General features: G+C 40.2%; 1 protein-coding gene across 9 annotated transcripts in view; it reads left to right on the top strand.

Moving 5' to 3' along the window:
• The window catches only part of SIPA1L2 (signal induced proliferation associated 1 like 2), a 252,417-nt gene that overhangs the window by 196,292 nt on the left and 42,082 nt on the right, over window positions 1–14,043 (top strand). For 8 of the 9 annotated variants that reach the window (XM_059715435.1, XM_059715454.1, XM_059715431.1 and 5 more), the window contains 5 exons: window positions 2,464–2,721; window positions 5,646–5,729; window positions 8,713–8,813; window positions 9,342–9,445; window positions 13,061–13,449. In XM_059715435.1, coding sequence (XP_059571418.1) covers window positions 2,464–2,721; window positions 5,646–5,729; window positions 8,713–8,813; window positions 9,342–9,445; window positions 13,061–13,449 — 936 coding nt within the window. The remainder of the gene's footprint in view (window positions 1–2,463; window positions 2,722–5,645; window positions 5,730–8,712; window positions 8,814–9,341; window positions 9,446–13,060; window positions 13,450–14,043) is intronic. The other variant, XM_059715456.1, reaches the window with a different exon arrangement.

The raw sequence follows: 14,043 nt of genomic DNA, 5'->3' as shown, positions 1-14,043 counted from the left end.
GCTGCAGGGGGGACTGGTTGGGGCACAGAGTGTAGGGGACCCTGTGCCCCAGCCAGCCAACTCCCTGGCTGGCTGGGGTGCAGGGTGCCTCAAGATGGGGGAGGAGACAGCCCTGGGCAGGCTGCTCCCCTGTCTCCGTGTGTCTCAGCACAAGGGCTCCTCTATGGAGCCCCTGCACTGAGGTCCATGAAGTCCCTGTCTCAAGGCACCCTGCACCCCAGCTAGCCATGGAGCAGCTGGCTGGGGACAGTGTGCCTCAAGACAGGGGAGCAGGCAGCCCAGCAACCAGCCCAGGGCTGTCTGTTCCCCCATCTTGAGGCACCTTGCACCCCAGCCAGCTGGGGAGTGCCTGGCTGGGGCTCAGGGTCCATCAGCACAGAGACCCCATGTGCTGTAGCTCAGAGGCTCTGCATTGGAGCCCTCACACTGAAGCCTGTGGAGACAAGGGAGCAGCCAGCCAAGGGCTGCCTGCTCTCCCATCTCCACATGCTGCTTCTTGGCTGGCTGGGGCACAGGGTGTCTCAGTGTCGGGGCTCCACATCTCTGGTCTGCATGTTTGTCCCAGCACACAGCACTTTGGCATGCTTTGCACTACTTTTTCCCAGGGATGTTTTTTTTTTTTCCTACTGGGAATTTTGCCCCACTACCGCAAATTAGTGCAGGGCACAATTTAACATGCAGCGTGTGCAGTTTGTGGTGCCACAATCCACATGTAGCTGCACATCTGGATCTGGCCGCTGAAGTCACGGAGGGAGAGGAACAAGGAGCACAGCCTCCTGAGATCATGGAGGACAGAGGCATGCCCTGTGGCACTGCCCAGAACTGGACAGGGGTTACATGTGGCACCAGTAATCATCATGCTGCTGAAAAGTTTGTATTAAAGACCTAATATTTCTTCCACAAAAAGCACTTAAATGCTTATATACTTGCTTTTTTGCAGGGTTACAAGGGCATATTTCTTGCTAAAAATGTGAATGTCCAAGACCTAAGATTGTGTGGACAACCTCAGTGCTGACACTTCCTTAATTGGGCACTTTTAATGTTCTGACATGTAGGATGTGTGCATCTGGCAGAGAGGGAGAATTTTACTGTGTGAAGCTGTGATTCATCGGCACAGTTTGGAACTGAAACATGAGTGGATTCTAGAGTTACTTTGATGACAGCAGAGAAATGGTAAAACTCAGGAATCCTGGCTCCAGTGGTTCCAGTCCAGGGGTGCTCAAAGTACGCCCTGCAGAGCTGTCATCCAGCCTGTGGGGCTTCTCACAGGTCTGGAAATTTGGCGGTGGGGGAGTGGTAGTAGCTTTAATTGCTGCAGCTCTGCAACACGTGCAAACATTAATGTTGCTACCACTCCCTCACTGCTAAACTTTTGGACGCATAGGGAGTCGCACGGGTTGTATGGCATGGCCCTGCACAGGAGAGGAGGACAGCACACAGCTGTGGCCCTGGGGAATCAGTTTTTCAATAATCTTGTAAACCTATTGTACCATTTTCAGTTTTTGTATATTTCCTGGTACATTTTAAATGAAAATGCATTCATCTTTGATTCTATAATCGCTTCACGACATAAGTCAACACAAATGGCTAGTCCATGTAGTGTAACAGGGTGTCTGCCTTCTGTAAAGTTACTTATGCACTTCAGTGTTTGCCAAACACATTATTGAAGTTCTTTTACATTTCTCTAAAAATATATTTTCGATCAGAAGTGATAGGCATACATTTTCTTTGCAGTGAAGACCTTGCTTAGGATCAGTTTATTGAATAAGGCAGTGAGCAGGTGTTACTATCTACAGATTTCTGAAGTGTGTGCGAGTCTGTGTACTTGTGTGTTTGTAACCACATTTTCACTATTTCTTTGTTTATAGTTAATCTGTAATATGTTGTATTAGAATGACTGTGTGCATTTTTCATAGAGGTGGTTTTAGTAAGCTCTGGCATACACTGACAAGTAACTGATACTGCATACTCGCAATCTAAGGGTATTGGGTAAATTGTCTGTTTTTAATCATATATAGTATTATATGTGTTGAAAATGTGTGTGGCTATGTAACCTGACTTCTAGGATCTATATACGTAAAGGTAGTGTGAGAAAATGGCTTAAAAACAAGTAGCATTTCCTGACTTCTGAATGCTTAACTATGTAATCTCATTTTTTTATTATTATTATTTTGTAATATGTGAACTTTCTAAGGCACAGATCAACTTTCAACAGCTTATAACTTTATCATTCTGAAAGACGGTTTAAACATGTTTCCCGCATAGCAGCAATATGTTTAGTTTAAATTATTTTTTTTAAACCAGTGCTTTCTTATCTCCCCTTCCTCCCCACCCCAAAAGTATGCAAGAACCATGTGATGCTATATGGGCCTGTTAAGGAAAAAATATACACATACTTTTAATGGGGGAGAGATTTTCCTCCCCTCTAATTTAGGTTTATCAGCATTTTTATTTGTCCTGCAGGGGTTGTTCAGAACTGTGCCGAATCCCCATGGTAGAGTATAAACTTGACAGCGAAGGCACCCCATGTGAGTATAAAACCCCCTTCAGGAGGAATACCACTTGGCATCGGGTGCCGACTCCTGCTGGGCAGCCTCTCTCTCGTGCCTCTCCAATCCTAGGAACATCTGACAGACTGCAATGCCAGCAGCTTCTCCAGCAGGCTCAGACAGCCATTCCTCGCAGCACTTCCTTTGATAGAAAACTACCAGATGGTGCTAGGTAATACATCCACCCTTTAATTCCAGTCATTTTCTTAAATCCCTTACTTAAAAACCTCCGTTTCTAGCTTTGGTATGAAGTTACTTTTTAAGGTCCTCAGCAGGTTTTCATACATTTGTTTTTTGGGGGGGGGGGTTAACAGTCATTTGCATTTTAAGATTAGGCTCCCAAGTGATCACCCATGGCTTTATTTTGGCAGAAACAAGTGATGTTCAGTGTTAGTAATGACAGTGAAAAGCGTGTGTAGTATTCATGACTCTACCCAGGAGCATAAACAACCATCCCCCTCAGTCTCTTATTAATTGAAACAGAGACTGACTGACTACTACAACTCTAAAACAAGGTACATGCAAGGACATTATGGAAACCTCTTTAAATAAATAACACGCCTAAAGAGAACAAATCCATCCGTCACAAAATGAGTGATTTAATCTCATTGCATTATGGTGCAATTTCAGAAGGTTCTGTTACTCATTACCAGGCTTTATACTTTTGTTAAACAAAGCAAAACTTGTGATTTGAAAATATATAATCTTTTAAAATATGGGGAATTAATTTTTAAGTTAAAACAATGCTGGTTTAATCATACTTTCTGAAAAGAGACAAAAAAAAAAAAAGCTTGGTATTTAAATGCATTTGACCCTTAAATTAGTAATAACTAAATGTTTCTTGAACAGCAGTCTTCCAATTAATTTCTTCTTTATTGTTTGTAATTATATCTCCCTTATGCCCTTTCCCCCTAAGCATTGTAGTTCCTAATCTCCAGGCAAAACAGATTGCAGGACTGAAAGCTCAAATTAGTATAAAAATCTACAATGTGTTTTTTACGTTTTCAGTTCTGAGAAATTCCACTGAAAATCATAAAGTTTTTATAGCAGCTACATCAATTTTCCATTTTTAAGAATAAATAGTCTTTCTTCTGTGTTTTCAATGATACAAAACACACCATTAGTAATAGAAATACACATTTGAACACTTGTGCTTAAGAATTCATGTTGTGGAGAAGGCAGGTTCAAAGTTAATAGTTCACATATTTTACATCTTGTGTCAAAAAAAGCATTTCTGTAACCACACTTAATATTAGATGACTTAAACTCTCCCTGCTGACTCATTCTTGTAATCTTTGTTAAAGTCCAATGTAAATAGGGCAGTTGTATTGAATAACTGTAATTTTGTGAATCTGTGAAGCTCTGTTAGGATACAGTACTTAATTATTTTATTAAACCTTCATTAATGCTGTTCATTTCCACAGCACTTTGCCAGCCAAAGCCTCACTCCTGGAAACGTATGTTCAAAAGTTGAAGTGAAGCACATACAAACCTGTTTGTAGGACTGAGGCCTCAAATACCATAAGCCATTCCCTGTTCTGAAGAGCTTACAGTGTAATTTAAATAGGACAAGCCCATTAAAGATGAGACAGTGCAGGAGTTCAGATGTGACAATATGTGAAGTTTTAATAAAAAGAAAAAGGGAAAATGGTTGAGGAGACATGTTTTTAAGAGGGATTTAGAGGAGAGGGATAGTATGTAATGGATGAGGGTTTTGTAGAGTGGCAAGGTAGAAGGCTTGAAGTGGACAAATGGAATAAAGCAAATGATCTGGGCTTAGTTTAGGGTTCTGGAGTCTGGCACAAAAGAAGAGTAAGTAGTATTCTTAGATAGTCTTGTGGGAAAAGATAAAATATGTAAATAGTCAGACCAGGAAACTGGAGGAGAGATTTCAGGAGGCCTGAAACAAATGCAGTGTTGTTTCAGACAGACTGGGAAGAAGTGTGGGCTGGGAAAGTCATTGAGATGGGGCAGGAAGGGTACAGCAAACAACCTAGCACCTAATAAAATAGGTGGTTGCCTACAAAAGCTCGTGCTTCTCTGAACTAGTCAGTCTCTGAGGTGTGCCACCCTGACCTACCTTCTGTCTTCCTTAAACGATCTTAACTAGCTCACTTTGTCAGCAAGTAACCCGAGTGATGTCTACGTTTCAAATGAAGATGGTAGCACTAGGGATTAGTAAGAAAGGGTTGAATTTCACAAATTAAAAAGAAGGAACAGGACTTAGAAGGTAGATACGAAGGGAGAAGAAAGAGTTGAAAGTCAAGATATTAGGCCTGAGGGAGAGAGAAATGCAAGATAGTGGAGTTATAAATTGACACACAGAACAGAGGTGAAAAGTAAAGAATTAAGGAAGAATTTGGAGGCTATATTTCAGATGGCAGCAAATCCAGGAATTGTTGATAAAGCAGTTAAGTGAGAGACCCCAGTCTTGCATACACACACCTATAGAAAATGCCCTATGAAAAAACCTTCAATGTTATCCAATTAATGTATATGAAGGCTGACCTAATTCTTAGTTGGCTGAAGGTACTGGTATTCTTCATTGCAGACTAGTTGAAGCCCTCGACGTTTACTGAATATCCATAAGAATTGTTAACTATTATTTCTAGTTAGAGGAGCTTTTGTTTTTTCACAGGGGTTTCCCATGCACAAGATGGAAGCCTCCTGTTAGCTCTGCTGTTTCATGCAAGTAGTCCTGTTTGCTCAGAAGCAGAGCAAAGCATAAGGAGAGTGCAATTTAGCCATTCATTTAGTTTCTCCTCCTTGTTTCTGTTTATCCCTTACAAATGTAAATATCCTGTCAATAATATAATGGGGAATGTGAGTGTTGTAAAATTCTGGCTGTGAATTATCAACAACTAATTAATAGTTCTTAATTATTAATAATTCAGGTTTTTAAATTAGTTAACTAATTTTTAAAAACTAAAGTCCTATTAGGACTATATTTAAGTATTCACACTACAATCAGTCTTTGGCCATGTTCATTGTAAAAATGAATTTATTTGTAAAAGAAATAAATGACAGGCCAGTTCAAGATGTTGAAACTCCACAAATATCTCAGTGCATTGTTAATGATTCCAATCAACATTACAGAAGTTCACCGAGCAACCAGTCATCCTCCAGTGACCCAGGACCTAGCGGGAGTAGCCAGTGGAGGCAGCAAGTGGGATATGACGGGTACTGGTGATTTTCTATCTTGTTGCAGCTCCTGTTGATAACACTTTTATGACAGAAGATGTATAAAAAATAAATGTCCAATAGCCCTATTTGCTGTGTGGATGTAGTCTGTTAGTGGAGGGCCAGGACCATATTCTGTTCTCAGAAACTTCATCATACCATATTTGCTTGCATACCACATGTACCTTTCCCCAAAAAATTAACCTTTCAAAATTGAGACGTGTATGAAACAGAGAAACTAATTTTCTGCCCAGAATAGCAGCATTGGGATCCCTATTCAAGCAGTGCTGCTGGAGTTGATTAACTTCATGGTTCATTATTATCCTTTTGATTCTTGGTAATTGCTCTTAATTCAACAGGTGTTAATGACCCACTGTCCTTTTAATATTCTTGATGTCCTGCTAATCAAACTATCCATGCTTTTTCAGTTTGGCTGCAGAATTTGCAATTTAGCTTCTCCTGGTCTCTCTCCTATTTTAGTTCTTTCCAAAATCCTAGATCCATGCATGGAGTCCAGTTTTCAGCAGCAGCTGCAGTTTCAGCAATGATGCTAAAAGCAGCTGACAGTTCATCTTTGAAAGGGTTAAAACTGTTGCCAGAAAGAGAGGGTGAATGAGCTGAAGATTAGGCTCTGTCCTTCCTCTATGCATCCATAACTCTAGAAAAAAAATCTCTTCATTCTGCCTTCCCAGAAATAAGGTGTGTGTCTTATTGGTGGCATGTGGTATGTGAGAAAATACAGTATATCTATTGTGTTACTGCTGACCATACTAGTTAATTCGTTAGGGCTCAATGGTTACTTCACAATCCGTTCTAAATAAAGCTTGCTGCTTAGCTTCACTGCCCTGGGAATAGTATGGGAACCAGACTGTGACTTCTGTTGTAATCTGGTTCCTGCTTCTCCTTTGCTTTGGTGGAGGAATAACTGGTGTCATCTCTTTGCTATTTTAAATCAGTTTTCCCTGTTCTCCTCCTGCATCCACTCTGGATCCACTTGCCTATGGAGGGGAATAGAACATCAGCAGACCTGATCTCTTCCCCCGTGCAGGTGCTTTCAAGATGGATTGTCCTTTCACACTGATATAATGGAACTCATTACATCCCCTGCTACCTCCCTGCCCAGCAGAATTTACAATTTAGTTATGGATGGAAAGGAACCCTATCCTGATATATTGTGCATGTTGAATTCCACCAGAAGGTTAAGAAATGAAGATTTGTCAGATATTTTCTGTATGAAATTTGTTTTTCATTACTGAAAATATAGCTCTTGAGTTTCATGAATCTAGTGTTTGGTAACACTTGCTGATAAATACAGAGATACACAAATACCAAAGCTACTTGATTTAAGAACACTTCAAATATGCTACTTCTAGTTGATGAAGCTATTTTCAATGTTCAGGTTTCATCACAAAACATCATCTTGCTGCCTTATCTGTCAGCAGTATATTGCCTTGACATATTTGTTTGTGTGAAATATCCCATGTATCAGATATTAGGGCTGTGCAAAGCTTCAGTTCCTGATTCAAGTCAGCTCGATTCAGTGACCCTCTGAATCGATTCAGAGAGATTTGGAAAGATTTGTCGATTTGGATCTAGACACAGCTTTAAATGTTTTTTCTACGTACCTCAAGGTAGCAGGTGGCTCATGAATGCTGTGATGGTGGGGCAGATGGAGTGTCCCACATGAGCATGGGAGGCTCCCCAGCGCACTCAGCAGCAGACCCGAAAGTAGACCAGAAGGGTCCACTGGGGAGTGTGCAGGTGGGTCCCCCACGCCCTCCTGGCTCAGCAACTGGTGCCTCCTGGATCTGGGGGGGCGCCCAGGGCCCCCCCGCAGCAGATTGCTGAGCTGGGGGAACGTGGGGGGGGGGCCCTCCAGCATGTTCAGCAGCGGACCCAGAAGTGGACCGGAAGAAGTGCTTCCAGTCCACTTCACGGTTCACCACCGTGCATGTGAGGGGCCCTTCTGCACTCCTGTGGGACACTCCATTCATCCCAGCATCACAGCTTTCACGAGCCATGCCTGATACCTCCAGGTATGTAGAAAAAACATTTAAAGCTGTGTCTATGGCCAAATCACTGATTCTCTGAATCAGCATCAAATCTTAAGATTTGACTTTGGCCAAATTGAATTAGAGACAGTGATTCGAATCAACGAATCAAATAACTGTCCCCAATTTGGGCCAAATCCAAATCAAATACGGCCCATTTCACACACTCCTAGCAGATATGCATTCAATTTTGGAGTCTGCATGAGGAGTTGTAGACTATTCATTGAAATCTCTGACAACTGGATAGATGTTAAAATTTTTAAAGTTATAACAGATTTCAGTGGGAGAAAAGCACATGAAAACTTATCTAGTCATTTCAGATTAGTAATTACTGTTAGCAGCATACTGTTTGAATACATTTCTTTGGAAGAGAATTTTAATTTCTGCAGTTTTATGAGTTGTTCCTGGAAATGTAGAGTTTGAGTGGGTGGAAGAGGATTTCAAGAAGCAGATATAACACTGAACTATATGAGGCATGTGTTTTAATTCTGAGGGAAATTGGCAGAGATTTGAAGCAATAGATACAAAATATATATACATGTTTCGTGAAAAGAATCTTGCACTTGCTCATGAAATCCAAACAGATTGCATACAGATATAGGAATTAGTCCATGCAGTAATTAATCATGCATTTTCCTGATTTATCAGTTGTATGGCTTTGAATATTTGGCACCAAAACAATACATATTTTTTTAATTGTGCTTTTAGTTATGTTTACAATTAATCCTTAGCAGTACAATGGCAAGAAGACTAGGCATAAATGTTTTTACCTGGAATTTGGCAACATATTTGCTTGTTTGGTAATGATGAATGCTTACGGTAATGGCCTGCCAAAATTTTGCCTTGGAGAATAAAGAGCAAATAATACTGTTTCTCATGGCATAGTCAGTTTTCTGATTAAAGAGACAGTTTGATTCTCCTTATGTTACAAGGTGCCAGTCCCCTTTGCTCCATGAACATCAAGGTTCGGGTCCACTGGAATGTGAAGGAACTCGAGAACGAGAGGAAGCTTTGGAAGGAACCAGGCATGCTGGTAATGATGAATATAATGAATTAAAAAAAACCCAAAACTTCCTAGAATTTGCATATAAAGTTAACTACCACATCTGCTAATACTTCTATTTTCCATTTTTATATAGTGTCTTTCATCTGAAGGGACCCTAAAAGCATTTTACGTAATATATGAATGCAGATCCCATTTAAATGCAGGTATCCCTGAATTGGAGAGTAGATACTGAAATTTCCACTGAAAGAGAGTTTTGTCAATGCACGCATGTTTAACTATTCTACTGAAGTTTTTTTTAAAGTACAATTAAGATAAACACCACCTTGATTCTGAGTACCTTATTCAAAACCCAGAATAAACTGTGTAGAATTCCATTTAATAATGCTGAAAGAGTCAAAGACTTAAGAAACCCTGCAACATTATGAGCCTATAATTCCAAATAGTTGACTGGCTTCAAACCTAATGCTTAAAGAATTGCATTATGTACTTTTCTTTCCTTTGTGCACAGTATATTCAACTTTTCACCAGAAATTAAAACATAATTTTTTGTGGCAGAAACCAAGTGGCATGCACCATCAACCAAAGTCTTGAGTTCCTACAAAGACCGAGCTTTACAAAAAGAAGGCACAGGAAAAGACTCTCCAAGCAAACTTTCACACGTAAGTCTCACCTTCATGCCAATCTGCCTACAAAAGAAATGTGGCCTTGAAAAAACAACTGTAGGCACCTTAAATGATTAATATACCTTCTATTCATTTACAAATACAGTTGTGGTGCTCAACGTTCTGGCCCCGTGGGTCAGATGGGTGACATAGGGCCAGTCTGTAGTCTAGATCCTGCAGGTACGGTTGGCACACAGCTCAGTACAATCCTTGTGCACCAGCCCAGCCCTGCAAGCCAGATCCAGCTGTGCACTGACCCCCACATGCTGGTGCGTTGTAGCCCATGGGGCCTTGTTATCCAACCCACAGGGCTCCCCACAGGCCTGGAAATTTGGCAATGGGGGAGTGTTGCTGGCATTAAGCGCTGCAACTCTGGAAGCCACAGTAATTTGCTGCCACTGCTCCCCTAATGTGAAATTTACAGACTTGTGGGTTGGAAGTTGGGCTCCACTGAAATGTAACATGCATTTTCAGAAGTATTTTATAGCTGTGCAAGAATTTGATGGACTTGGAACCTTCATCCTGTGCCCTCAGAGTAAGTGCATTGGGGCACAGCACTGAAGAGAGCTCTTAGTTCATGTAAATACCACTCTACTGTCTGTTTAGAGCTTCATTTACATTGGCTTGCTTAGTCTTAGGAGCATGTCTCATAGTAGACAAATTAAATTCATGCATACATACCATTTCTTGCCATGTGTGGGTTACTCATTTACTATAATTATCAGTAATCATTTTCTTGTTATTTAGGCAAAAGTTCTGCCTTTGAAGAATGTATCTAGTTAAATGTTTCTGTTATCTTTGTGCCTTTTAACTGTGGGGTGAGAAACTGATGACCTGACTATTTATTTATTTGTTTGTTTGTTTGTTTGTTTGTTTGCCTAAAATGCCTGCCAGATGGATTAAATGGTGTGCACAGAGAATTGTGAAATATAAGAACTACAAATTAGGCTGCTTAGCAATACTGTGCTAACCTCATTAGGATTAGAAGTTAAGCATAATGAACAGATTAATTTCCCAAGTCTGCTAAAAATGCTGTGCCTGTCTCAGGAAAATATACAGGGGAGTTAAAGTTATGAATCAGATTGTTCACTAGTTTGGCCACTGTTTAAACAAGCTACTATGTCTTAAGGTGTAGAGAAAGGAAAAAAGAGCTGCTGAAGTGCATTTTTTTTTTCCGTATCGTTCCTTTAAGTGTTACTAGATGTAGTAGCAATTTCATGGTACTAATAATCTGCACAATCTCCTTTCATTTAGTTTATGGGCCAAATTCACACTTGACGTGAGTCAGCCTACTTATACTTGTTGAGAATCTGGCCAACAGTGTTTGGGAAAAAAAAAGATCCTCTAAATACTATTGTAGAAAATGCTATTGTGTATAGTGCAGTTGGGACCTGTTAGTAGCAGCACTTTGGTGCCTGTCATTCTGTGTTGTTCCTGAGTGGCTTTTGCTATTATAGGGAGTATCATCAGAATGTTCCCAGGGGAAAATCTTGCTGATGAAAGGTTGCTGCTCCTGGCAGGTGGTAGAGCAAGTGAGCATTCACTGTACTATAAATTCCTGTACGTAATAGAAGCAGTACTTCCCAATAAATTTAGTTAAGCACAGGTTGAACAGAAGTTTGAGGTTTGAATAGATATGTATAATAAATAACATTAAACACAATATCAGAGACCCTAATTTTCTCATTTCAGTCACAACTTATGACTTGGTTATACATATCTGAATGTAGGACATCACTTGGTCTTTCAGTTACTCTAGTGATCAGTTAACTCAAAAGGTCTATCCAAACCACAGTTCCTAGTATTATCCTGTGCTGCAGATGAATACCACACAAAAAAATTCTGAAGCCTTTAGGAACAGATGTTGTTATTTAAGATTCAGTGCATAACCATATCAGCATTTTGCTCTGTTGTTCTCCTGAGCTCTTTGAATCCCTAGTAGTCTTAGTGATTTTTCTCTGTTTTGATTTACTCTTCTCTTTCAAGAGGGATAAGGTACTGCTGACTGTTTACCACAGATTATCTGATAAACTGAAACGTCCTGTTTGCAGTTATTTGTGTGCCTTTGTACTTGCATGCTTCATGACATCATTTTTAGAGATTTAAAGGCCATGTTGAGGTTCTCTGCAAAGAATGGCTGTGGCACAGGGAAATAAACTAAGGCCCCAGCTACCCATTACATATATTACAGAATTGCCTGGTTAATCGCACAATAAATTTAGACTGGCCGCAAGTGTAAGGTAATTATCACACCATAAGAATCATTGTCCAGCTATGAAAAGAGCCTACTAGCTACAAAGTTAGTGCTTAAAAATGTCTAACAATGTGATACCTGATTTCCATCTTGCTTTAATATGAACATGTAGCAGGACCCTTTCTTGATCTTGAGCAGTGGCCAAGATGTACTCCATACAGTTCAAGAGGCTTGGATGCATAAGTACTGTTTGCATGTTCACTACCCTACCCCCATCCTCTCCAGGTTCCAGCACTAGGCACGTATCTTAGCGTAGACTTACAGCAGCATGAAGGACTCCTGATCGAGTCTTGTATCAATATCACCGTTTTGTAAGTCATCTTTACTTCTTGGGGACTCCCTAATCATTTCCTTGTTCTTTGATTCTACATTGACTCTACAGGCCAAACTAAAGCACCCATCCCTAAACAAATCCTAGTTTATTCACATTTTCCAGCAGTCTAATTTCTGTTGTGATTTAAGTGGGGGGGGGGGTGTGAGGAAATCTTCCAAAGGTTCAAGATGATTGTAAGCCATTTCTTTTTGTAGAAACTTCTGAAACAGGTGCTGAGAATCAATCATTCCGTGTGTGTCATAAAAGTAGCATTTCTGAAAAAACTGCCTCTTCCTACAGATTGGCATATGAGAAATGTCTATCTTTATCTACATCTCCTGGTAGGTAGATCTAATTAAAAGAGCTAGTCTCCCCTATCACTTCCCTTCTTACTGGTGGGGCTCCATCTGTCCTCATTTTGGCTGCCTTTTCAACATTGGTAAATAAATCTAGTTCTATGTAAAATCTCCTTTAAAAGTCTGTTTAAACAACTAACTGTATGACACAGTTCTTCCAGTTCACTAGACATACTCATTTTGTTACATATGGTACACACACATAGCACTTGGCTTCATTTCAAGTAGTCGCACATGTTGGACCTAATCCAATAAACTGGATATTTTGCCCACGCTGAGAGAAGACCAAGAACAATTCATTCCTCATGGTTCTCCAGACCCACATGCTTCTCCTCTACCGGCTTTTTAGAATATTGATTTTAACTATCCGCAAACATTAATCTAGGTGTACAAAGAAGTTATAATCAAGACGTTTTAAAAGGAATGTACAGTTTGCCAAACAAGATCAGACCAATGGTCTAGCAGTGGCTTCTGCCTAATATTTGGAAGAGAAGAATAAAGCTACCTAGTCAGTAATACAGTTCACATCAAAAATAAATACCGTATTTAGCTTCTTTCTACGTAATGTTTGTATTAAACTGTGTTGCAACAAGAATTAAATTTTGGCCAAATGACATTTGAAATACTAAGAATTAAGTGAATTTATATAGAAGAAATATTTTCTTTTTAAACTTTTTGTTTCTTTTAAGATTGGAGACAAAAATTGTTCCAGTCATTCCAGCAGCAATACCCTGTCCAGTAATACATCCAGCAATAGTGATGAGAAGCACTTTGGCTCCGGAGACCTTATGGACCCTGAATTGCTTGGATTAACATATATTAAGGGGGCTTCTACTGACAGTGGAATTGATACAGCTCCCTGTATGTCAGCTCCTCTTATGACTCCTTTACACCTTGCTGGCAGCAGGTCTGGGGTCCATAGTCGGGCTGAGCAGTGGACTGAATCATCTGAAACTCCTGGGCCAGATGATGAGGCTGCTAAAATCTATGCTGTTCATAGCTATGCCTCTGCCATTTCCAGCAGTCATACAGCTGAAGGCAGTATTGGAGACCTCAGTGAAATATCCTCTCATTCCAGGTATGTGGTTCTGTACAAGTTATGTGATTAAATTGTCGATTGGGGGAAGTGGCTTTTGTTTGTTGCATTTTTCTTTCCTTGAAAAGGTACTTGTTAAGTTTAATTTTATATTTTCAAAACATGCGAGGAAGCTAAGAGAGATCTTCCTCCCCCTCTGTGCATCTCTTGCAGAAAATCATCAATATAGGGTCCATGTGGCAATGATTGTGGGGAGCTTTTTAAAAATCTAATCCAAGTATCTTTTAATTTGGTATAAATAATATATTGAAGCACATTTAGCATCTTTTGGAGAACACACAGTATTCATGCTGTTATGTCATCCCTATTGAAACTAATGGGCAACTGTAGAAAGCATAGTAATCTACCCAATGCTCATTTCCAGTGTGAAATGAAGGTGCTTCTTGTAGCACCCAGCTAGAACAGACAAATGTTTAGGATGGCTAGTTAGTTGGATAATAGTCGAATTGGTTTTGAAATAGTGTTTCAGGTTTTTAGGTAATAAAGTGTTGAGCCTTTGGTTCAGTTAAGGCCAGTGTGGGCAGCAGTGTCAGAGCTGCATCAGAGGATTTTTTTTTAGAAAGAAGACACCCTCCA

Source organism: Alligator mississippiensis, chromosome 1 (assembly GCF_030867095.1).
Source record: "Alligator mississippiensis isolate rAllMis1 chromosome 1, rAllMis1, whole genome shotgun sequence".
Taxonomy (NCBI): domain Eukaryota; kingdom Metazoa; phylum Chordata; order Crocodylia; family Alligatoridae; genus Alligator; species Alligator mississippiensis.
This window is presented reverse-complemented; position numbering and strand designations above follow the sequence as displayed.